This window comes from Epinephelus moara, chromosome 2 (genome assembly GCF_006386435.1).
Source record: "Epinephelus moara isolate mb chromosome 2, YSFRI_EMoa_1.0, whole genome shotgun sequence".
Classification (NCBI taxonomy): Eukaryota; Metazoa; Chordata; class Actinopteri; order Perciformes; family Serranidae; genus Epinephelus; species Epinephelus moara.
This window is the reverse complement of record NC_065507.1, coordinates 32,744,021-32,770,231: the sequence shown is the minus strand read 5'-3', so window position 1 is coordinate 32,770,231 and position 26,211 is coordinate 32,744,021. Positions and strand designations below refer to the sequence as shown.

At 43.1% G+C, this 26,211-nt stretch overlaps 1 protein-coding gene across 2 annotated transcripts in view; it reads left to right on the top strand.

The window, feature by feature from the left end:
- The first annotated feature begins 10,817 nt into the window (after positions 1-10,817).
- cdon (cell adhesion associated, oncogene regulated) overlaps positions 10,818-26,211 on the top strand; it is a 34,730-nt gene continuing 19,336 nt past the window's right edge. The window contains exons 1-3 of one of the 2 annotated variants that reach the window (XM_050064810.1): positions 10,818-11,284; positions 15,213-15,413; positions 24,092-24,230. In XM_050064810.1, the coding sequence (XP_049920767.1) occupies positions 24,158-24,230 (73 nt within the window). In that variant the 5' untranslated portion in view covers positions 10,818-11,284; positions 15,213-15,413; positions 24,092-24,157. The remainder of the gene's footprint in view (positions 11,285-15,212; positions 15,414-24,091; positions 24,231-26,211) is intronic. The other variant, XM_050064802.1, reaches the window with a different exon arrangement.

Sequence of the window (26,211 nt, the reverse complement as noted above, 5' to 3'; positions counted from 1 at the left end):
CATAATACATCACTGGCAAAGTATGCTAAACATACTAGTACACCATGTCATTATTAAAACAACTCGGCTGACTTTTGGTTTCACACTGGACACAAACAGCAGGCTCCCAGGTAAAAGTCCACAATTTGTTTGACCCATCCACCTTGCTCTTATACTATGATAGTTGCTTGGGGCATCAACAACGCTGTTTCCTTGGTTGTCTCATACCACCGCCAAAGGGTGCCTAGTCACTCTGCAGTGACACTGACAGGCCATTGATCAAGCACTGGTATTTAACGAATAAGGAGTGAGACCAGGTTTTAAAAACAGTCCATTGTCTAGGAGCACACTGCTTAAAAGAAATGATATGTTTTGGTGTAGATCTAGTTTATTTATTCTTTGAAAATATATTTTTCTTTTGACCTTAGACTGTAGTGAGGTCCACAGATATAAAAATCGTTGTGATAAGTGAGTGGAGGCACATGAGGCAGGTGGTCAGACCTCTGAAGTCACATGTTTTGACAGCCCGATGGGGGAAGTTATTCTTTGAGAGGTCAGGGTCGGGTTAGCCATGCTCCTCAGCTGCCCTGACCCTGTGAGTAGATCTACCCATGAGCACCTGGGGGAGATCAGTCACTATCAAAGCAGCCAAGGCTGGTATGACACTGTACCTGCATCAGCCTCAGTTGGCCACTGTTTCCTTCTGCCCCTGACCCCAAACAGTCAAGTATCACACAGGTGAACATGAGCTGCCTCAGTGTTCCCTGTGGTGCTATCAATCCACCCTGAGAACCAGAGATTCCACCCACCCTGTCCCTTTTCAACCAATTTGCCCCGGCTGCTCAGTTCTCCTTCACAGCTAACACTCAACACAAAACAAAATATATCACCTTGTCTTCAATCTCATGGTCTCTGATTCCGTGACCTGTGAGCCTGCACCCCCCCTTACTTGATTATGTTATTGTTTCTTGTTTGCTGTGCACAAGTTTACAGCCTGCTGAGTTTAAGTGTGTGATGCTTGAAGGCCCAATCTGTATATATTTGACCATTTACATAAAGTATGTTAACACAAAATTTAAGAAAAAAAGCATGATCATGATACAATGTATGGGCCAGTTTCACAGGTGTATTGAGAAATATTAATGATGTCAACAAACCTAGAACATCCTTAGAAAAATTGGATAACTCAGTTTGAATTGTTGTCTACTGAATTTCAAAGACTTTGTTATTATTTGGATCACTGTTTGGGCTTTTAAGTGACATGACCCCTAAGCACCTTAGAACAAGAAATTAACCACAGACTTCCAAAGGACAATCACAATATATAACATTGTACTGCAGCAGCCCAGTCAACAGAAGAAAATATTGGCACTGTACCTTTCTGCAAAGCATGAATATGTGTTTTCAGTGGATTTTTAGCTACAAATGTGGGTGTTTTTTAGCAACCTGATGCTGTTTTACCACCAGGGATAGTGCAACAAAAAATGATTGTTTTCAACCAAGACATTGATAGCTTGTCCAACCAGTGATTGTGCTACCAAAACTGGGTTTTTCATGCTCAAACCTAAACCTCTGTGGTTAAACTTAACCACACATTAACTACAGCATTGTTGAAACATAAAGTTTCATCATAGCCCCTACATAATAATGTACAAACATAATCCGTGGTTTACAGAAATGTACCATGCAGAGAAAGAAAGAAAAAAATCAAAGCTGTTGACTTACTAGTCTGCACAGTCATTTAGGTTATAAACCTGCAATTTTTCATGTGCTGATGCACCATATTTAATTTTTCCATTTCACTGCACTCCATTTTATTTTAAGTGTACAACTCTGCATTGACCTCAGTCCATCAGGGCACAGAAGTACAACGAGGGAGGAAGTCCAGCGAACCCATGCTGTGCTGGGACATTAACTGTGGAGGCACACAGGCCATGAAATGTATGCCTCTTTAGAGAGAGCTTTTTATTCGCCTTTAAAAGGGCTGTAAACTACCTTTCAGAGCCCTGATCAGGAGACCACAGGCACAGTGACACCAGCTTCATCGGTGCTAAGGCACTGACTCTCACCGTCCAGTGTCCGTCAACACTGCTGGAGGAAATGGGATACAGGAAGTAGATATGAATTCAACTTTGGGGTCGAGGGGACTTTTGTCCAACAAGCCTAATTTGAAACAGGAGTCTTTTCAGACAGCTCTATCTGGCTCCCACTTGTACTGTCTGTCCAGCTGTCCCCAGAGAGCTGCGATTTATGGCGCAGAGAGGGGAGTGCAGCCTGCGGGATGGAGCAGATTGTTCACGGATCTAGCTTGTCTCTGGCATGAGGGGGAGAAAAAATAGGAGACGGGCAGAGCTGGGTGAGATAGCATGAGTTACAGGAGGACTAAAAAAAAAACCCGGAGATCATTATGAAGACATCAGTGTCTTCACTTCACATCTGCCCAAGATTTCCCCACAGCCCATCCTGTTCCGGGGGAAAGTCAGTCCTCTGGGGTTTGATTGAACCTGTCTTGTGTCTGATCAGATAGTGGTCATCATGGTGATGTGGTTGAAGAGACAAAACATGCATCCATATGGTTACATACAAAGACACACAGACATGTACAGTATATCAGCACACAGGCACACACAACATACACACACACTTTGTTTACTCTCGGTACATTTTCCTGCGGCTCCAAAGTGATTATCAGATGATATTCTGCAGCGATTGTGTGCCTGGGCCCTGCTGGGGGCTGGTGAGGCTCCACATCTGACAAAAGCGGAAGTAAGATAGATGGTATCATTTTGGATGGTGTGTTTGACCAGTGCAACGCACAAACAAAAGTGATACTTCTCCTGAGATGAGGACGCTGTCTGTGTTGGAAAAGACAGGATAAAAAGAAGAAAAGAAATGAGGGCAGTGGATGCTCTATCATGCTCTGACATCCTGTCTACGGCCTCAATTCTCCAATTTCTGCACCTTGACTCAAATCCCTGGTACAATATGCAAAGTCTACAATGGTAAAAATATGGGTCCCTCAAGAAAAAGGTTGGGAACCACTGCTCTACAGGATTGCACTGTACCACTTGAGGGCTTTACTGATACCAAAGTGCTCTGTTTGTAGATTATTTTAGTACCTTTGAGAATGCCAATAACTTCCAAAGGCCATGATAAGATAAGTTTAAACATGCAAACATTTTGAGCATGCGCTCTCCTCGAGGTTGACAAATGTCCTCTGCAAAAGCTGCATTCAGGAATGCATGCTGACAGCTTCATGGCCTTGTCTAAAACAGAGTCGGCATGATGGATGATGCCCTTCTTGACAATGCCAGCTGTTTGTGTATTTGCGTATTGACATCTACATGTATATGTCTGTGTGTGTAGATGAGGGACATTAGATTTGTTTTTTTTACCTCTCTGTATGCTTTTAACAACAAGTATGGTCATCCGAATATATGCTTTTGATAAAAGTACTTTTTCTCCAGTATTTCAATTCTCAAAAGTACCATGAAGGATAGGTTCACATTTTTTGTCTCTAAACGCAATATTCAAATGTCCATGTGTTCATTGAAAGGGTTATTGGTTGCTGTAATTGTTCCCCTATTCCATACAAAAACAAAAAACTAAACAAAACAAAAAAAAACCTCCATCCCTTAAGTAATTTTATTGAATATCTTATTGTACTTCAACAGGCAGTGTTTGCTTGCTCAGGGGAACAATAACACAAAGGTCACATTTTGCTTTACAAAGACTGCAACTTTTAAAGATACCCACTTGATTTGTCTAGCTCAGACTGCTTTTTCTTTGGTGAAGTTTGGAATTAATTCCTACACAGAATATGGACTGTGGGTTTAGTCACTTACATTGAAAGTTCTTTATCAGGAGGTCTTTTTGTGGCCTGTATGAACAGAAGAAACAATTGCAGGCAACAAAAACTCTTTTAGTGCCCATATTGGCAGGTAAGCATCATTGTAAGAGACTTCTTTTAATGTTCTGAGGATTTATTGCAAGTGACAGTGATTGGGCTCTGGCTTCTATTACTTTTAAATGGCTTCAAAGTGGAAGCAAATACCCTCTAATTAAAGCTGAAAGTCAAACATTTAACCTCATAGTAATTGTCTTATTTGTATCTAATGTGCTGGGGTACAAAACCCAAAAAACAAAATTGAAAAATCAATGTCCTAATAGCCTACTTAATTTCTTAGTCTCCATTTATATATTTCTCTAACTCTAACACTCTGAATTAAGTCCCGCTCAGATCATATAGTGCCCTGAATCATTGCACTTTAACAGCAAAAAGAGGAGCACCACATACACATCTCCCCAAAGCAAACACTGAAGAGAGCTCATTGAAAAGTCAGAAGAGAAGTTACTTGGCAGAGAAAAAAACATGCTGAATGTGGAATTCAGGCTCAGTTTGTGTGTGTGGAGGTTATATGACCAGACGGGGTGCGAGTGAAAGAGAGTGTGGTGACCTGTAACAGCTCCATGACTCCAGTCTGGGGCTTTAAAATCCACACGCCGGGGTCCTGGATTGAACCCGCAGCAGACCTCACTTCAGTATAGACAAGGCAGCCCCAATGGGAAACTGATTGTTTATTTAACTACTGTTTTATGGAATACCTAGTGACAGGAAGTCCTTAAAACAGCAGCAGTTACTATTTATATAGTCCTTTTTGGAGTAAACACCCTCCCTTGCCCCTCCTCCCTCCAGCAGACACCCTGCCGTTGAGGAATGCACCCATTCACAAGCTGGTGGCCATCTTGGAAGTTTGCCTCTCACTTCCTGTTTCCATGGCTACACTCCAGTGCTATGGGAGATGATAAGCACTAGCAGTCTCGAGTCCTAATCCTCTTCATCTAGTTCATTTTCTACATCACTTCATGCCATTCAGAATGAGAAGGAAAAGCCACTTAGCCGCAACAAGCGTCACATTTTTACGCACATAATCCCTGGATTCACAGCAAATTTACACAAAAGAAAAATAAAGGTGGATGCATTTGTTTTTTGTATTTTTTTAAAATCAGAAATCAGTCCAGAGTTGCATTGATCTGAATACAGACCAGTTATGCTTGCGTCTGGTATACACATGTTTGTGTGCGGCTATGGGGCAGCTGTATTCTGATCTGCTCCTCCAGCGCTGCACCATAAATCACAAGGTCACCATGAGCCTGTGGGACCAGAGAAAACATCAGTGTTAAACAGGAATGAAATTTCACTTCAGCCTCTTCCTGCTCCACTGCTCCCCTGATACCCACTACAACCAACTCTCGAATGCTTTATCATGACAGCTTCATGTCAGTGCCGATTCGGATGTTGGGGATGAGACCGGAACAACACGTCCGTACAATTTGGGAATCCTTTGTAAATCTGAGCTTTGTGGAAGTGATATAGTGCAGGGGAGCAGAACAGTTTTCATGGCTTCACATCATGACTACTTTTCAAAAATGGACTGGTAATAGATTTTGTTACATTACTCGAAAAATGTCTTTGGATACTTCTACTCTTTTGGAAATAATTTTTACAACATAAATGCCAGAGGGTGTTCTGCATCTTTTCACATTGTGACAGTTTTCATGCACAGGTAGCAGACACAGAAAGAAATTGTTTCAAAAGGTCTAATTTTCCAATGATCAGCCACAGATTACTAAACATCATACTTTTTATAGAAATGTAAAAGTATTGCCATTTACCTTTGTATAAAAAGTAACAGAGCACTTTTATTTTTACAAAATTAATGACATTAATGCCATTAATTGATGCAGAAAATATAGCCTACAAATGTGTGCATAAAAAATGACCAGAAAATTAATTGTTTGATGCTCAAAGCACTCAACCCCCCAAAAACCCAAGTGTCATATGTGTGTTCCTCCCAAGTTGTTAAATGAAACCTACGCCCTTGTGTGTGTGTGTGTGTGTGTGTGTGTGTGTGTGTGTGTGTGTGTGTGTGAAAATATAATTTTTTTACCTGCCAAATCCCTCTGTGGATCAAAACAGTGCAGCTTGTCTGTCTGAAAATCTTATGATCATCAGGTCAGAGCTAAATATTTCTTTTTAAAAATGTACTTTGTTGCCTTTAATCAATAAATATGACAGATGATCTTAAGGTGGAAAGAACATATGAGTTTGTGTTTTGTCACTTGTTAAAATTTGGTAAGATCAGTGCAAAAACTTCCTTTCTCCTTGGTTTGTATAGTTCTATCCCTTTAAGGAAAGCAGTGGCTGTGTTCATGTGACTGCATATTTTATAATGTTGAGTTGTGGACAACTCAGGCAAAACAGTGACAGTGTGAAAACTGGAGTTTAGACAATTTTATGCCCAGCAGAGTTCTCGCAGACACAATATTGGACAGGAGAAAGCTTTAAAGATGGTCAGAGGATGTACAGGGTCACTGTGGTGTCAGTTGGGATGCTCAGGATTGTTCTACAAGGTAAAGCCCGGGGAGACGTGTGAATAAGTGAGATGTTACAGACTGATGAAATTCCCAGAGAGCCTACGATGGATAATGTGAACCCACCACAGTGATGCAGAAACCAGATGGAGAGAGGTGCTTTCAAATTTCTCTGTCTTTTACACATCCATGAACACACACACACAACCGCAGGCGCATACCCGAACCTTCATACAGAAAGAAGCAACACACACACACACACACACACACACACACACACACACACACACACAGTCATTGCACACACCTGTCTAAGTCATAAGATATACAGCTCTCCAAGGGGAAATCCATTTAGTCTATGTTGTAAAATATTGTGATTTTCTCACCCTTGTATATATTTCTTTGCGCGCACAAAGTTATACTTGTCTTATAAAAACCTATAAAAAAGTAAATATTTCATATTTTTGCAATTGTCCTACTCCATGCATAAGCACTCCAGAAAGAAGGCAAACATGCTTATTTGTGGCATTTTACCCTCTAAATTGTACCCACAACATCTGCTTTCCAGTAATTACATAATGTTGGGCATCAGATCTGACAATTACAACAAACAACGATTAAGCTTTGGTATTTTCTCCTGCTGATGATTCCACAAACCCTGACTGGCTCAAACAGAGGGATGGTACTCCTGTTATCTGAAAGTGCCTTTTAATAGCACTGGGAGTCAGGCGTCCCTCAGGCCCCTGCTGACAGAGTCAACACAACCCAGGGCTGCTTTGCAGGTCATAAACACTCTGTTGACAGTGGTCAGAGGCTTATTATCCTCAGACCAAAGGACAACAAGCTGGAGGTACTAACTCCAAACAATCCCAGCCTGCAGATTTAGACAAAGCCCTTGTTAGCTGGTCTCCTGCCATTTCCCCTCCTCTAAGCTAAATCATGACATCACACAAGGAAAGTCAGTATTTTAATGTGTAAAGTGTAAACTGCTTTTGTTTTGCAGCCTCTGCATGATCATCAAGTAATCTTGTATTGGTTAAATATGTTGTAATCTATTGATATTTGAACAGGGCTAATATGACTGAGGAAACAACCTTCATATCAGTTCAATGTGGGCCAGAGGTCACTGTTGCTTTGTGTGTGCTTAGTGTTTCTGGTGCTTCTGCTCACGGTGAGCAGCTCGCTGAAGCTGCTGCGGCTCAACAGTGAGGAGCTGGCAGCTCCGCACAGATAAGTGGGCATGTACCCCAGGGGGCCAGAGACAGCCGAACCCTCAGTGGATGAGAAGTGTCTGTGCTGTCAGCTTTGGTCCCCAGCGTGGCCTCTCCTCCTTGGTCGCCCCTCCCGCCCCCAGCGAGCCCCTCCCTTACCCTTTGTGTGTGGACCCTGCTCCCTGTGGACTCGCCGCTCTCTGGCCTTTCACATGCGACTGTGTCCAATCACCCTGCTCACCCCCCTCTGAACCCAGAGCCTCCGTCTCCATCTCCAACCAGCTCCTGACGCTGAGAGAGAGAGACAGAGAGAAAGAGAGAAATGGCTTTCACAAGGTTGAAGAAAATGAATCGCTCGTATTAGAGATGATGATGAAAAAAGTGGACTGTACTGTCTAATGAGACATACTTGTACATCTAATGAGACTAAGTGATTATTGTTATCAATCTTACTAAGCCATATATTAACATTTAATAAATCAGTGATAAAACAATAAAGGCATGCTATGCAGGAATTGTCAGTTACTGTTTGTAAACAATGTCAGCAGTAAAAGGGAAAGTGAAACCAAACCCCACATTCACTCTTGTTTTGAAACCAGCTTTGTCCTCCTGGCGTTTCTCCTCACTATACTTGCAGTTTTTTTTGTAGCTTCCTCTTGGATGCGTGCTGTTTATGGTCTGGCACCTGTTCGCTACCTTTGTACGAGTCCCAGCCCCACCTGCTTACTGCGCCAATGAACATCCCAACCACAGCAAAGTTAGAAGAAATTAAGAAAATACAGGCAGAGTCTCTGCCAGGTTGTGAAAAATCCATTTGCCTGGTCAATATCCTCAGTCTACCTGCAGTTATACATGTTAATGAATCACCTTGGCCAAGGGCATGGGTTTTGTTTCAACACTGGGTGTGATGAAACGAGGGATTTGTGGCTCCACTACTGGGAAATATTGAGCATCATTCTGCATTACTGCATTCTGGTAAATTTTTATGCACCAATTTGTGCATTTTCTGCATCAATCTGCATCAATTTATGGTGCTAATGTCTTTATTATAGTCATAATATAAGTCCTCTGCTATTTTCACATTTTTATGGGGGAAGAAAAATGCACATTAAAAATAGTGAAGTGGACATGTCCCCCTGAGTTGTCAGGAAGTTGAAGGGCGGTGGATGGCGTGACACCCAGGTGAGACGGCTGCCAAGCTGTAGACACTGTTTGAGAGACCAACAAATAATGAAACCGGTTGTATTTTAGCTGTATTTCCAGGAGCTTTGCAGGCTCCAAACATGAGTGTTTTTAGCGACCCATCTATGCTTTTGTCACACAGAGACATTGCTGTTTTTCTGACCAGGATTGTGCCCCTAAAACCAGGTATTTTAAGCCAACATATAATCTTTTCCTGACCATAGCCCATTGTTTTTTTGCCTAAACCTATCCTTGGTTTGCAGAAACGTACAATGCCAACATTTTTTCTGGCGACTGGGTTGGTTTATTACATTTATAAAACCCCTGTTAAAACTCATAAAGCTTTTGTAATGTATGACATTAGAAAGTGGTGCTGATAAGTGACTTCACAGTATGTAGAGAAAAAATACACTCTTCGTAGTGACAGAAAATTGGCAAAAAGATAGTTCTGTCCAACTGTGAAAACAGAGTTGAGGCATCCGTCCTTCAACAGTCCCGTCTCCACCACCTCCTCCATCTTGTTTTCCCTCTCCTCCTGTGTCAGAGGTTTGCTGGTTTGTTGGCTTTGGCCCTGACCGCCTGAAGGCTCGCACTGGGTCGACCCAGCCTCAGGAGGATTGGATCACACCTTCCATAGGAGTCAGCTGTCAGATGGTGAGCTGCACCTGCTGTCTAAAGCAGGGTGGGCCCGCCGCCGCCACCACCCGGCCAATGCTGGAGCACATAATTACTGCCTCAAAGATGATTATGCTGTTTACTCATGCCCATACGCACAACAGATGACTGTTTCACACTCCCAGCTCCCTCTCCCCCGCCTCTCTATGAAGGCGTTTCACCTAGTGATGAGGAAATAGCTGCAGCCAACCAACATTCAGCCCATCCGAGCAACAGGTCTGATGCCAGAAATGACCCGTAGCTATTAGCTGTTCAAACATCCCCCTCCCACATAACTTTATTCAGTTCAATGGGACCAGTGAGAGCTGGTTAAATCTACAAGGCACAGTGTATGCCACTGAAAAATGAGAACTGCCTTTATGGCTTTGAGGCTGTAGATGGAACTGTCGGTCCTCAACAGAGATGTAGATTTACTGAGTTAATCAAGCTTTAGGTATAAACAATATACACTTGTGCAGACACCTGACTGTTTTTATTCTGGTCTTGTTAATAACAAAAAGTCTTCCAGTAATCAGAGTGTGCAGTAAGAGACAAAGAAAATTAACCTTGAAAGAAATTCTTGAAGTGAAACTTACATGCATGCATGTCAGGGATAGTCAGTTAAACTTAGTTTAAGTCAAATGTTCATCTTTGCTGTAAAGATTGTTCACCTTTGCAGTCTGACAGAAATGTCAGTGACATGAATCCTTTGTACTCATCTCAAGGTGATGCCAGTAATGAAGATTAAGGAAGTGTTTCTAGAAATATAATTAGTATTGTTTACATGTGTGGTAGGTTTTCTCATGATGATCACCTGCCTGCATGAGATAACAGTTTACTGGACATCACAGATAAAACCTTGTTATTTTATCCCATCCCTGCTTATTATAATTGCTAAAACAAACAACCTTAATATGTGTATGTAGCAATTGTTAGAAAGATGACATATTTCTTTATAGTGTTCAACTACTTCACAACTAATGAACTAATACATCTATTTATTATATCATGACATTTAATTTTGGATTAGTGTTCACTGGTGTAATTTGGGTTGTAAGATTTTTATTATGAAATTATATAGATGTGTCTGTCTTGGTCAAGAAATAAGTGTCCACTATGTAAGTCCATTGTTTCAGTACATCAATGAATAAGATCATTGATCCATCCCAATTAAGCCCGTATTGTGATGTGAATGAGCATCAAACAAAGGGAAGAATGATATCAGGTGGATTCACCTTTATATGTTAACAATGAGTCTAACAGGTAGGTGTGCACAGAGGAGGAAGGAGGAAGTTTTTTTTCTTTCTCGTTAGACTGTAAAACTTGTTAATGCACAATCTATATGGGTAACACCCCCTCCTCTCTCTCTCCCTCCCCTCTCCAGGAGCCGTATTGAGCTGTGGGGCTGGGACATTCCTGGTTTGAAGACCAGCTTCGCCGCTGCCATGATTTGCTGAGCAATTCGACACTGGCTTCAAAGATGCGTGTGTGGAAGAGGCAGCGGTAGAGAGAGACGGAGACCGAGAGCTGGCGGAGAAGTTACAATAACGGGTTAGACAGAGTGTATGTGCCCACCGAACCGGGACGTAACGCTTTTATCCAAACACGCGGACTCCAAACTTCCCAAGAGAAAACTCTCCACCACTTCAACTCAAGTTTAGAACAGGGGGAGTTGTCGCACCTTGGCCCCGAAGCCTTCGCTGCTCCGCGGGTCTGAAAACTCTCTTTCCCCCTGCACCTCCGGCTGTTTTCATGTTCCTCCCGTCGTCTTGCACTTTGAGCCCGTGTCTAATGGAGGGCCCCGTACGGATATGCCTCCAGAAGAATGCGTTTTGCTGCTAATTCACCCGACGGCTCGCAGCTTTTGCCCTCCTGCAAGAGAGGTAAGGACGGACTGAGGGGAGGCAGACAAGGGAGTCCCGGGCCGGCTGGCTGGGAGCGGGTTTGGGGAGGCTTCGGTGTGCGCACCAGGCCAGCTGGTCTTCTCTGGGAACAACAAAGAAAAAGTGACGCTCAAAGAAACAGAGAGCTCCGAAGTAGCAGTTTAATCTGTACCCTAAATATTACTATGTGTTTTTTAAACTTTGTATAGTAGTGAAAGTGGAGACCAGAAGCACGGAGAGGCAGAACATGCTCCGTCTGTGTGGCAGTCTGGTAAACGGGGGCGCCCGTGTACGAATATTAATATTATGTTCATGAATTAACTGTCCACATAGAGACAACATCTACATTTATTACATTTTGACTCTAGATAATTACTTTTATTGATTACATTTGCTCATTTAACCTCATTGCAATGATAACACTTTGATTATTGAAAATTAGATTTTTCTACATTAGTTTCCATGAAGTGTCAGAATAGAATTGTGCACTTAAGTTATGATTTTGTTTACTTCAGGCGACATCTTTGTTTGATTATAATCTACAGACAGAAAAAAAAGTTAATACAAGACTCAAAAACACTTAGTGAAAAACCATGCTTTGTGTTTTCACCCCAAAGCATTTAGATTAGCATTATTATTCAGCAGTTATCTGTTATCTATTCTGACACAGCTCAGTGCACTGTGTTGTCTCAGAGGTGAATGAAACACATAAATATTTGCTTGGTAAATAGCTATAGAAGGCAGAGGCACTGCACTTAACATCCCAGTTGAAAACAGATGGCCTGTGGCTGCGTTTCTGCTTTGAAAGATGAAAGAACATTTTTTGAAATGGCAAATATGTCCCTCCAGTGACACACTGGTGTCATAGTCATAAAAGGTGAAAATGGACTGGGGATAAGTAAAGCACTGCTTTGTTCTAAAGTTGTACTTATCTTATGGATCCGCTTTGGGAGCCAACTGTCTGCCACACTTACCACTGTGCAGAAACATAGTGGCTTAGACTAATATTTGAAGTTGTGTTTTTTTCCCCCCTCTCTCCAAAGACAGAGAGCCTTTATTGTTTTAGATAAATCCCCTGAGGGTGTCATAAATGTCGGTTTGGTAAATCAGTGTTGGTATTGCTGTAAAATTTGGCAAGTGCACAAATAGTTGTGCAAAGCACATAATAGCAACTACCTGCCTATGAAGGTGTCATTGTTTACTGATTAGGAACGGATTTTTGATTTGGGATTAGTTTAGATACATAAATGATAAAAAAACACTAGTGGTGAAGGGAAATCTTAAAAACATTGTAAAATACAGATGTGTAAGCAGGCTGATCAAGACCATCAAACTGCTTTTGCTTTGTTCCTGTTGGCTCTATTTCACATCTTCAAAGTCTCACCCTTTCCTTCATTGTGGGAAGTATTTCATAAACAAGAAATGTTTTTGATGTGTCAAAAAATGCCCTCACTAACAGCGTATGACTGAGTGTGCAAGTGTGTGCATGAGCTTTTTCTGCTCAGGTCTTGGTTTGTTGTGATCTGCACCGCTGCACTTCAGGAACTTTGAGGAAGACAACTTCAAACTTAATAGTTTTTGAGTCATAGGCAGACTTTTTAAACATTTAACATTAATCCACATTATTAAATTTGAAATACCTTTTTTTTCAATACCAAAGAAGTGAATGCAGTTTTGTTTTGCATTGCTAAAACATTTTTTTGTAAAGTACATCATATACTCATCATGCAGATATAAATGTAAGAGGCACCAAATATGTTGAGGATTGTAAATATACTATCAATAACAATCCAAGGTGAGACTTCTGCTATGCTCTTAAAGAGCACAAATAAAGAGGATGACAGAGTAAAAGTCATTGTAATGATGTGGCTGCACAGACAAGTTCCTCACTTCTATCCCTCAAGTAATTTCCTCTGTCTGCTGTTCGCCCCGATCATCAGAGCTTCACAGGGACTTTTGTTACATAGGGGTAACTCTCAGAAAACTGAACACTTAAAAGTTATCGAGAACAAAGTCTTGAATCCCTCTCGAATGCATGACATCCAGTCAGTGGGACACACATGGCTGCTCTCAGATAAAACACTTTCAAGTTCAAACAGTTGCTCTTGCATTGTTGCGTCGGTGGGGGACAAGAAGACACTTCCGATGCCTTTCAAATCCTTTTAGTGCTCCCCAATATTGGGTGAGCTTTTGACAGGGGCAGAGAGAGATTTGCTCTTTGTGTTAAGGGACGGATGCTGACGGCATTCATTTTAAAGGAGAAATCCTCCCTCAGGTTTTGATACTGAGTCTGTTCAAGGAGTTTTTTTAGTAAGGTGTTGTAATTTATTTTTCCTGCCTCCAAACTGCCTCGCTCTAACTCAATTCAGTCCACGATTTCCCACTTTTCCTTGAATATCTTTCTTCCTCACTCTAACTACTGCTGCATTGGCTGCATTGCATTCTGGTCAGTCTGTGGAGAAATTGGTTGTCCTTTGGCAACTTAAGCATCCTGTTGTTAGGCATTTTTTTCATAGAATATATAAAAATACTCTTTTGAACAACAAACTAGACCCATAAATCCATGCTTCAGTACCAAGAACTGGTGGATTTAAAGCTGAACATAAAGACTGCGGAGTATTTTTAGTATAACTGAACATGTTGGGATTGTGTGGGATTTTCCCCACAGCAACTACATATTGGTAATGTGATGGAAGTAGACAATGACTGAGCTTCAGAGCCATGTTTTTGTTTTCACAGCATTTTTTTTGTGACTCGTAGGGGAATTAATGAACCAATAGTGGCCCGGCTCTTATCAGACAGACCCGAACAAAGCACAACTATGCCATTAAGCGAGCTCGAATAATGTTTGAGCCATTAGGGTGCTCGCTAATGATAAACACATGTTGCTGTAGGAGAACTATGTTAAGTGGGCAATTTGAATGTAAGCATGTGTAATGATACCAGCCGCTGCTCTCATAATGGCTCTTTTGATTTTTCTGATGCAGTATTATAATCACACAACCACATGCACACCAACAATGACAAATAATTGTTGAATAGTAGCAGTAAACGTCTTGTGTTTCCATAGTAACAATCAGGTTTCATTGAAGGTAAAACCAGAAAGTGAGGTTAAAAAAAAAAAAATCTCGAGTTTTGGTTTTGAAATAAAACTTTTTGTTCGTAATGATGCAACTAGTTGATCAGTTAACTGACAGACAATCAATCGGCGACGTCTTTTGATAACTTCGGGGTATAGTTATCAAAAGTTTATAGAATGAACAAAACCCCCAAAAATAGTTGACAGTTGCACCCCTATTTTCAGCTTAAAAAATTTCAGTGATGGTTAAGTGGATGAATGTCTATCAGAGGTCAGTGTGGCGGGAGAGGGTGTGTCTGAATTCATGACTTAAGTGTATTTTGGGCACGTCCCACATTCTGCCGTTTTCCAGGCCATACAGATGTAAGGGCCAGGCAGCAAACCTCAGCCCTGGCCCTGAAGCAAATGGAAAAGAATTTAAAACCTAAATCATAATGTGGTTTGGTTGTTTATTTGGTTTTTATTTGGTTGTGATTGATTGCTCCAAAGGATCAACCTTTGGCTGAGAAAAATGTTCAGAGAGTCATAAAACAGGAGACAAACCTAATTTTTTAGCAGCCACCTTATTTTTCATTATCATCACAATATTGTGACAGCTGTAATTAGGTCTTAGTCGTTTTGTAAATCTCTGATGGCTAATCCATTTCAGCGTCTTAGTATAATAAAGTAGAATTTAGTGGACTGTTGTATAGTTGGTTTTTGACCCTCCAAGCAACTTAAAAACTAAAACCTGGCTTGTTTTGAACTCTTGACACATAGCCCTCCTTTTACTCTCATTGCTCAGGGATTGAGTCATACTGCAGCCTTTTTCCCATTTTCTAATGCTGGCCTTTACTCTGCGAGTTTCAGCTCCCATTCGTCAAGGACAGAGCCAGAGCTCAGGCCCCATTAGATGGACAGAGGGGAGTTTTGGGCAGCATGCCAAAGAGCCCCCATGTTCAAGGAGCCAGGGGGTGCTGATTGACAATACCCAGCAGCCATAAGCAGGGGGTCGATGGGAAAGATGGGCAGGTCGGAGAAAGAGTTTGAGTTCTCGTGACTGCTGGGTTGGTGAGTGCACCCTGCAGCTGCAGTGCTAACAAAAAAAGACTTCACTTTCCACCCGCCGTTTCCCTCCCTAAATTTATTCTAGGGACAAGCTGTGAGTGGAATTGGATAAATTGAAGCAGTGTTGAAGAAGCCGTGAAGGCAAATGCAGTAGCTGAAGGTGTCACTTGTGTTTATATGAAGCTGTCATTGGTAGCACTTCTTATCTGCTCTGAGCTCACACTGTCATTATTTTAACTACACAATGCATATGTCTCTCAGTGGGACCCCCTTCCCGTTTTCTTCCATGTCCCCCTACTCTGACAGATGATCCAAACAGCCCGGCACTGACTCGCTTTACTATGCAAGCATGTTACTCCAGCAGGTTACAGATAGGCTGCATGCTTCCTCCCGTACAACTCCTCTGAAATGTCAAAGGTGAGCCGACTGTAGTCCGATGTGTACACCAGCTTTCAACAGATGGTCGTATTGAGTTTCTAAAAATTCAGAACCTTGAAGGACCTGAAACTGGATAATGACTTTCGAGAGATTTGAGAAATGAAATGAGAAACATCAGGGCGTAATTGTTAAGACAAACAAACAGTTTTTGGAGCAGCAGAAACAGATGTTCCAGCCAGCCACCGAAATGCAGTGGGATGAAGCCGTACAGGCTGGAGATAGGCAGGCTGAGGAGGTCTGCTTCTTCTCTGAAGATGGCTTGTTTTCTGTTAATGTAATGGAAATACAGTCCTCGACTAAATATATATGTCTGTGTTCTTAATATGATAAGGGAATGTAAACTAATACCCCACACAGTGCTATTGAGGAAAAACACACTGTCCAGGCGGTTACAGATAATGAAAATACCTCAACAGCAGATGAACAAGAGCAGTTTGTGTGACTCAGAAGGACACAGTTTGATAAACACCGTAACTTTTACTGTAGGATGAAATATTATACATAGATGGAAAGACCAAAAGGTTACAACAGACTGTGAAATACTTTGTTCCGAGCCGTTTGAAGCACGCTGCGAGTCTTTTTTAGCCATACAGTCTGAAGTTTGTTACTTCTATATATGCCTTTTTATTATGTGCTTATAATCATTTGATGGTATGCTTTTAGGCTTATGCAGCTATATGTGCCTTCAACATGATGCAGAACACCACATGCATGAGAGAGAACAAAAAGTTCCCCGAGAGGGTTTGACGTGGCATTTTACACAACGCTCATCTCTCGCCAAAACCAACAATTTTTCTCATAATTGTCGTGCAAATATATGATGAGACCCATTGTTTTGTAGCCTTGTCTTGTGTAGTATTCTTAATGATTCCTCAGCCCTAGGGAAGATTTCAGGGAGTGAACTTCTGAACCGGACCCTCGCTGACAGCTCTCACAGCAAAGTATTTCAGAACATTGGAGGGGATTTTTTTTTTTTTTGCATCCTCAGCGTCTTCCTGTTTGCAAGATTCATTTCTTTTTCCCTTCCTGAAACTGACCCTACAAAATATGCCTGACTTAGTCCGTCACCTCAGTGTGGGCCCCCAAGAGTTAGAGTCTTTTCTTCCTGAAACTGTGAGCAACCACAGCTTTCTATTTCAAATGCTGAACCAATAAGTCACATCTGACATGGGTTTTCTGCGAACCAGAATGTGTGTGCTGTTGAAAAGCCAGCGCAAGGATCAGCAAGACTATATTAAGGCAAAACTAGTGGCTGGCACTCCCCTCTGGCTGACAAACAGGCTACTTGTTTGAAGGGCTGTTTTTCTCCCAGATCAGAGTGTGAGGCAGTGTGGGTACTGCTGCTGCCTGCCTCTGGGTCTGTGGTTATGGGTGCCATTTTGGGCCTTCCCTACTACAAGATGTAGCCCCTTAGGGAGCAATGGAACCCCTTATTTATGGAAGATATTCAAAGTGAGTGCAGGAATCTGAGCCAGAAGGATAAAACATGGTTGGTTCAGCCTTCTGCATTGTTCTGGGAAGATTGTAGCAGATACTCAGCATACTGTGGGATGTATTTCTGCCTTGTGATGACTGAAAACACATCTCTGGTTTGACTAACTCTCATCAAGTGAAATAAATCACTGTCATCTCTCTGTGGTGCTCTTACAGTAGCAAACACACACAAACCTATGCACTGAGTTACCATACGCCATGGTTTCTGTATTATTGCTATGTTTTGCTGTTGTCATGAGGTTGTGTTTCTCTTGGCGCCTTCAGGGCACTACGTCATCTGCCAAAAGCTCTTCTCACCTCCAATGCTGCAGCAAGGAGCAGCCCGGACCCTAAATATGTTGCAGAGTTTTTTTTTAAGATTTGACCAAGAGCCAGAAGCGGAAACTTAGATGGTGCGTGTGTTGACGTATCACCACCAAGTTTGTTTTGTGATCACTTGATTGCCGCATAACAAGCGTGGAGTGTTACAAGGCGAGATGGATAAACATTTAGACAAACTAAATAAAGCATTTACACACTCTGTTTGGGACTGCATATTTATTTTTGGGGTCTTCAAACTTGTACGTACAAGGGAGCTGGTTTGTTTGTTTGGGTTTTTGCAAGAGATTTGTGGAGTTGGTGAAGAAGACTAATTATATTTTAACCTTTTTTACACGTGTTTGTTTTTGTTCTGCCGGCTGGGTGTGGAGTTAAGCAACACTCTCTGTCCCCATATATTCTCCCTCTGTGAATATATGGCCATCACTCTAATATATTTGCAGATGAAATTTATCATTCTGAGAAATGAAAATACTGTGTGTACTTTTCTTTCTCACGCCTCTCAAGTGACAAACAAAGAAGAGGCGAACACCCTGAAAGCAGCCTAGTTTTATTTGTGGTTGGTTTTAAATAGTGACTTTGCAAAACTGAGTTTCTTGTTAGGATCTATTTGGACACCCTGTCATTTTGTTTTTGTTGCACATGTTTGAAATTACATTATTTAATATATGTTTTAGTTTGAAAGTACTTTTGGTCGACAGCCAGGGACCTATCAGGAGGAGACTGAACAGAAACTGTTGTCTGCGTCTTCGCCGCTTGTTGCCGTAGAGACACAGGCAGTGATGGAATCCAGGAGAGTTGGGGAGGGACGACAGAGTGAGGGGAGAAAGGGTGGGGGCAGCTGGATCAGATCACTGTATGCCCGTCGTGCACAGCCCACACAACAGCATTTAAAAACACAGATAGTGTCTTGACTCCCCCAGAGAAGGTGGACATTTTCAAGGCATTTGGCAAACTTGATAATTTTTCCCTCCCCTGCATCAACGTGTTTTCCCATCATCTCACTAATCAAGGCTGATATTGAGGAATGTGAATCTGTGGCCCTCCTCTGCTTCGGTGCCATGGCTGCACAATCCCAGCTCCTCTCTCGCTTGGCATGATGAATCAGACTCTTGGCACATGTTGGAGATCAGTGTTATAACACACCCTGCGGGCAAGACGGATTTCTTGTGCATTCCTCCTTTCCATCAGAATTACCTTTTCGTCCGAGCAGACGTTCCCCTGTGGGCTGAAAGGCCTGTGAAATCAGCCGGAAGGGCCCAGAGAGCTCTGACAATGGGGAAGGGTTGTTAGTTACATGCGCTTTGCAAAAGGTCTCGAGGTGGCCTTGTATGGTGGCGATACCCGGGGATCTGTTTCCAGTGTCCGAGGCTGCTATTGAGTTTCGGTCCTGTGGTTAATCCCGCTGTTCAGGACCTTGGGAAACAACCGTACCTCCCCACCCTCTTGTCCCTCCCCCTCACAGATTCCCAGGAAAAACAAGACATTGCAGAACAATCTCCAATTAAGATGGGTCTTACATACTGTACCATTCAGTCCCCACTCTCTCTCCCGTCTGTCTCAATCTTTCTACCTCCCCCCTTTCTCTCCCCTCCTCAGCTCTCTGTTTGTGTCCTCGGCCAACAAGCCTCGGGGTAGAATTAGCGCTGTCTCCCAGGTCCCGGCCCTGGCACTTCGGGAGGGTCGGGCTTTGGTGAACGGAGATGTTGGCGGGGGGAGGTGAAGGGAGGGGTCGGTGTGTGTCCTTGGTAAACAGGGCTTTGTGGGATGTGACTGTCTGATCCCCGGGGGCCTCTCCTTTCATTCCTCCTCTCTACTGATCCCACACCATGGCCGTGTTGTCAGGGCTGCGGCGTCTCTGAGTTCTGGGACCCGCTTGGCCCTGTCGTTACCCTGCGCCTCCCGGACTGTTTATGCTCTGTCCTCCTGCAGACACATGCACAGAGAGACAGCAGTGTCTGAAAAACAGACTGTCCTTGAAGATGTATCTCATTTGTTGTCTGCAGTCACAGTCACTTTAAATGATTTATTGAGGAGACTTGTATTAACTTTCTGCAGGATGTCAGGTTCAGGCGAGGGCAGTCATTTTGTATTATGGATCGACTTAACCCTTCGAATGTGATTTTCTCATTGTAAAACAAAGAGGACCCCTCTTCTCTCCTCTCCTAATTCCCTTATTTGATTCCAAATCATGTCTCTCTTTCTTTTTCTGTCTTTCTCTCCCCTTCTTCAGCTCACTCCCTTTCTCTAAGTCTGTCCCACTTTTAATAACGTCTCAGTCTTTAATCAGACAGAGTTAGGCCATACCAGAGGCCCAGTGTTTCCACTCATTAGTTTCCTCTGTGGCCCCGGGCTGCCTCAGTGGGCTCACCCAGACCAACAGAAGAAGCCCATAATGGTCCCCTAGAGTCTGTTCTCTCAGGAGGCTCTTCCCAAGTTTTTGGGCTGAGCTGAATGCAGTTAGGCTGAATCATCAGTCAGTTTTGGCAGACGTGGATGCGAGTTCAGCCATTATCTGTACGTCTATCTCTGAGCCAAATAAAGAGGGAGGAGAAATGAGTCGGGGCTTGGCAACTTTTCACCTCCCAGTGAATGTTTCACCTCTTTTTACCCTCATCTCCTTTTACTCCTCTCCCAGAGTTTTTCTTTCTATGTTCTCACATACGCTTCCCCCCATTGCCTCTCATCTTCTTGTTGTGAATTTATCTCCCATCTCTTGTGTGTGTGTCTTTCTCTGTCTCTTTCTGTGTGTCCGTGTCTCTCTCTCTCTTGCTCTCTCTCTCTCTGTCTGTGGAGCTGAGGAATGTGTGTGCTGCAGATCCTCTGTCCGTGAGATGTGGGGCGAGTGCAGACAGGTTTGGGGTATAGCATGTGAGTCAGCTTCAGCGCACAGGTCAGATTAGACCATCATACCAGAAAAGACTTGCTCATTCTCTTACACCCCATTGCTCCCTCACCCTGAACATCTTTAACTCTAACTCTGGGCTTTGTTCAATTCCACGCATTCTTTACAAGTTTCTCTTTTTTGAAGATGAACCTTTCTGATCTATTGGATTTATACCACTCTGGTATTGATTGGAGCTGCTTTATGATGTCTGCCATTTACTTTTATTCAGCTGTGCAGTCTTCTGAAGCAGAGAGGCCAGGCCCCTGCCTCAGTCAGCAGCACCAGTTGTGACCTGTTCCTCCTCTGCCCTCCAGGTCTTTGATGCTCCGCCGCGTTGCTTTGTCCCTGTTTACCCAATATGACAGCGATATGGGCCAGCCCCACATGCGGGCAGATGGGGCTTTAAGTAGTTCCTGCAGAGAGGAGACCAAAAAGAAGCGCAGGTGCTACCCCCCCCCCCCCCCCCCCCCCCAGAACTTGAACCCCTTTCCCTTCCCCGAGGGCAGCCTGTCAGTGTGTTTATTTTCTCTTGTATCATCACCAGGGATCCCTCTTGTCCTACCAGGGGATATATGGTGCTATTCCTGTGTCGAAGTTTTGTATAACTCCCGAGATGGATTAATAAAAGCGCTGCCTCTCAACAGTATATCTCTACTACAGATTCCTCTGGAAATAAGCATGACAGATAAACTACAAAAAATACAAAAAAAAAACTTCGCAAGATTGAGTGAGGGATACCAGCTGTCTAAGAAGACTGTTGTTATTTCTCGCTTTCACACACTTAAGCCAGGTGTCAGTCATATATTTCCCAAACATACATGGGTCAACCCCCACACCCCCGAAAAAATAGGAACTTTTCCACTTGAACTCACTGACACTAACCTCATTTATTTTCATAAACTGTCCCTGTGTCTGCATATCAGCTTTCAACGGTGCAGAGTCTGTTTTGTATGCTGGATGTCTCTTCAATTTATAGCTGGTCGATTCTGCCTTGAGAATGGCCATGCATCCATAACACAAGTGCAAAAACAGAGGGTAACACAAGATCAGATTTGGGATAGGAGGAGGAAATCTGGAACACAGGTTTTTTTTCCTTTAAGTAGTACAGTCTGGAGTTTTAGAAGGGGAGCAGGAGTGGAGTGAGGGAGTGGGCTGGCTGCAGATCAACATTGGACCAGAGGAGACGGCTCTCAGGCCGATCAGACTTCATTTGACAGGGACTTCCCCTTCGTCAAATGGCCACTCCAGCTTTTGTCTGGGCGTCTGCTCAGGAAGAAGCGGGACTTGCCTTTCCATGCAGCTGGTGCTGCCAGCATCAGGACGACTCTCTGTGATGAGGGATACAAGATATCCTCACAGTGTCTGTCTCCAGTGAGGCGGCTTCATGGTGGCGGATGTCAAGGGAAAGCCAAACAGATAAGAAGCAGGAATGATGCCCCTGTGTTTCCTTGTTGAGCCAGATTGATGGGCCAGATAGGTAGCTGTGTGTGTGTTTACACAAGGGCACCCAGTCAGAGCTGTAGTACCCAACTGCTACACCCATTGGGAGGAAGTAACTGGTTAAAATAAGAGAGAGAGAAAGGTGGATACAGAGAGCCCTCTCTCTAGTTACAGAATCAGCTCCGGTTTCACATCATACCATGTGCCAAGGTGCATTGCGCTTGGCTCTGCATTTTTATAGCGCTGTTGTTATTATTGTAATTATATATCATTATTCCGGCAGAGAGAGAAAGATAGTTTCCACTGATGATATGGGGGCAGTGTGCAGGGCCTGTTGCAACTCGTGGGATGGAGAAAAGCTAGCCTGCAAGATGTGGGTTTCATCTGCTTGAATGAGCATGCACATACTTAAACTGGGGCCTGAAATGCAGAGCATACAGCACATACATAACGTAGTATGTTCAATCCTGAAGTCAAAATTACAGATTGTTGCTCATTGTCGTCATTTTTGCAATTCAGTCAAAACAAGATGAACTTTGAACTGTGGAGGAATGAGAAAGATTTTTTTACCCTTTTAAGCACGTTTACACCTGTCTTGTAGGGAATGTTTGTTAATGTGTGTAAAAACAGTGAAAATGTGTGTGAGTGAAGCAGAGAGAGCTGGAGGTGACCTCTAGGGGCTGGTCCAGGGCCACCAGACACCCGCTGGTCCACCCTCTCTCTCTGCTCTTTCCTGACCTTTGAACTCAGGGTGAGAAGGGGGCGTGAGCCAGGAGCTGGGAGAGTTTATTATTTCCTGCCTCTTCTCTCCTCCTCCTCTTCCTCTCAGGATGAGAGGAGAGAGAGGGAGAGCAAGAAGAAGAGAGTGAGAATGAGTACATGGATTAAGCATCTGTATCTCATTGATGAGATCATAGAGGAACAAGCATCCCACTAGCATCTCTCACCTCTCAACTAGTGCTGACAGAATTAGTCTATCAGCAGAAAATGAATCAACAATAGTTCTGATAGCTGATTAATTGTCCAGGCATTGTATTGAGCAAAACATGGAGAACTTTTCCTTGTTCCACATTGTCAAATGTGAAGATTAGCTGCTTCTCTCCCTTTTTCATGATTGTAAATTGTATGTCTATGGGTTTTGAAGAAGTCATCTTGGAATCCAAGAAACTGGAAGGCAGTTTTCACGGCACATTTGTCGGCACATTTATCAATAATGAAATGAATTGTTTCTTGCAGCCCTACTGTAACCCATTGGGACCACGTTGTCAGGTGCTAAACAAATTGATCATCTTATGTGACAAACAAATGAAACAATGTTTTCGTAAAGAATGAGGGTTAGAAACCTGTTCAGCTTCAGCGAACCCACCTAGACATCATCCTTTTAATTTGACCCACCCTTCAGCCCAGGTCAGCCCTTCCGCTAATGTCTGCAAGCCACCGAAGCACCAGTGTGAATATCACAGCTGGACAGCCATTGTCCCTCCGGCCTCAGGCTCAAACCCTGGTAACCGACCAGGAACCTGGGATCAAAGCTTGCCCGGATTACTCTTAGAAAAAGGAGGAGGAGGTGCCGCAGTCAGAGGGGGTCGGGTTGAAAAGGATAGAGGAATGCTCCTAATTACGTGCCCTCCAGTGTGTCTGGGCCTGCACTTCAGGCTACAGTGAACCTATGAGGAAGCAACACAGTGTGACAAGAGAGTGATATTAAGAGTGAGGCGACAGTCTCTCCACGGCCACTCCATTAGCGGGAGATCTCTGCGGCCCAGTGGGAGAGAGAGGCAGGGGGGCAAAGAGGCTGGACATTCCAGCCTCCGTGGAGACACTGAAGTGGGTGAGAACAGGGGTCAGAGGAGAAGGTGGGAGGTGGAGATCAAGGAGTGTGTAAAGAGGATGTGTCGTGAAGATTAGAAGGATTGTCGTACAGGATTCATTTGGAACCTAATAGATTTTTTTTTCTCCGCACAGATCCACCTCTGAAATCCTCCTTTGGCTTGTTTTGTCATTTGTTTCTTTCTCATCCTCTTCATTTGCTTATGTGTATGCTGTCATGTTTCCACACAGAGCTCTGGTTTGACGTGTTTTTCCTCTCTGCTGTGTGTTGCAGGTTTGCTGAACAGACCAGGGCGTGTGCGCTGGGCAACACGGCTGCTGGCAGGGGTCAAAGTGCACCATGGACAGTGGCCTAAGGGTCCTCCTGTCCACTGTGCTGTGTCTCAGCCAGTCCCTGCTTATCAGCTGTTCATGTAAGTTGATGTCCTGCTCTCATCTTAACACGTGGAAGTGATGTGATCCCTTAATACTACTATTTGATTAAACCACAGACCATTATTAATATATTAACAATGGAGCAAATGATTATATCATATGAAAAGTGCCCTTCAAAGTAGCATGAAGCACGAAGATACTCACCAACTCTGCGGCTCAAAGCAGCTTTCGTGCATGCTTTCATCAGCAGCAGCATGGCAGCTGTGAAAGCAGAATAGCTCAGATAAACTCAATGTTCGCTACCTGCCTAACACCAAATGGAAGACAGATTAGCAGGTGAAGAAAGTGGTAATTATAGGAGCTAAAGAGCCAGATATTTTTCTCAAGAGTTGTTCGAGACCAAAGAGTAAAAAAGAGGGTAAAGCTTGGACTCACATTCATCCTGTGGCCATAAACATGACTCCAAATTAAGGCTAATGTTACTCTGTGTCTGCTGATTGTGTTAGGGTTGTGTTCTACAGCTGACTATGAAGTCCTCTGTTCCCAAGTGGCTAAAAAAGCAAATTATTGCAACTTTAAAGTAATTTTGATAGTATTTCTTTGGTTTGAAACATCTGGCACTAGGGTAGGTCTATCCTGTTGTACACAAAAATGCTAAAAAGCAGATAGGATGATAACCATCAGGTTAAACAAGGGCAAACAAGGGTGTCTCCTGAAAGTTAAACTTAAACTGGCAGTTCATCCCAAAATCAAAAATACAATGCTATTTATCAGTCTAGATTGTTTTGGTATGAGTTTCTGAGTGTTGGACATGTAATCCCTAGAGATGTCTGCCCTCTGTCCAATATAATGGAACTGGATGGCATTTGGCTTGTGGTGCTAAAAGTGTCAAAAAAGTATATTGAAAAACTCAACAGCAGTGTCTCTTTCCAGAAATCATGACTCGGTTACTCAAAATAATCCACAGACCTTGTTGTGAGCAGTTTCTTGTCCTTTCTACTGAACTAACCCCGCTAGTGCAGGAGGAAATGTGCACCTTTTACTAGCTCACCTAGCACTACTGAGCTAGCTAATATTACAGCTCAGCCAAAGAGGATGCCATTAATGTTCATATCTCACGCTGTCTCAAGCACAAGCCTCTCGTCCATAGGTAGATGCATGCTTCCTTCTGCGCAGTGATGCGGTTTGCCTCCAACACTCACAACAAAACAATCTAGCTTGTTAAATACACTACAGGTAAGAGGAAAAATATGTATTCTTGATTGTTGGGTGAAATGATCCTTTTAATCAGAAAAATGGATGAACGTGTCCACATTGTACTGATAATAGTCCAATTTCATTTGTATGGCTAAAACTAGTCTCGCCACCAGACAATCAGAGATCTCCGCCTTCTGATAGTCTGGGGACACTCCTTTCTAAAGTGTGTTAAGCACACTAAAGCAACGCCTCTTGCATTTTTGAAAAGGACACGCCCTCCCGGAAATGTGCGCTCCCCCTTTTCTCGTCTGCAAGGAAACAAACAAACAGAGAGCTTGAAAATGGATGCCGAGAGATTTAACTCCGTTTTATCAAACGTGTGCTCAGTCCACAAGATTGTGGAAATGAAGGACTTACAGCGACTTGAGCCATTTTGTACCGCTACTCGTGTTTCTAGTCGGACTATGTTTACAAGCACAAGAGCTCAGCGAGCCACCGAAGGGCCACCCTGCAGATTTACTATTGGTTCTGCAACGTAGGGAGTTTTTTTAAACTCTGAAATTGTATCCGCCCATCCAAACACAAAATCAGGGAGAAAGTCATCAGTCTTTAGTTAAGCAAAGCGTCTAAAGACTGACTTGTGAGTCTAGGCTAAAACAGCTCAGACAATACTCTTCCGAGCCTGAGACATTGCATAGTAAAAGGATCACTTCACCCAAAGTACCAAAAAACATTTTTGTATTAGATATCTGCAAAACTATCTCCATGACATTAGGGTATTTCCATTTTTTGAGCAGCTCTATTATATTGCTCCGGGCAGAG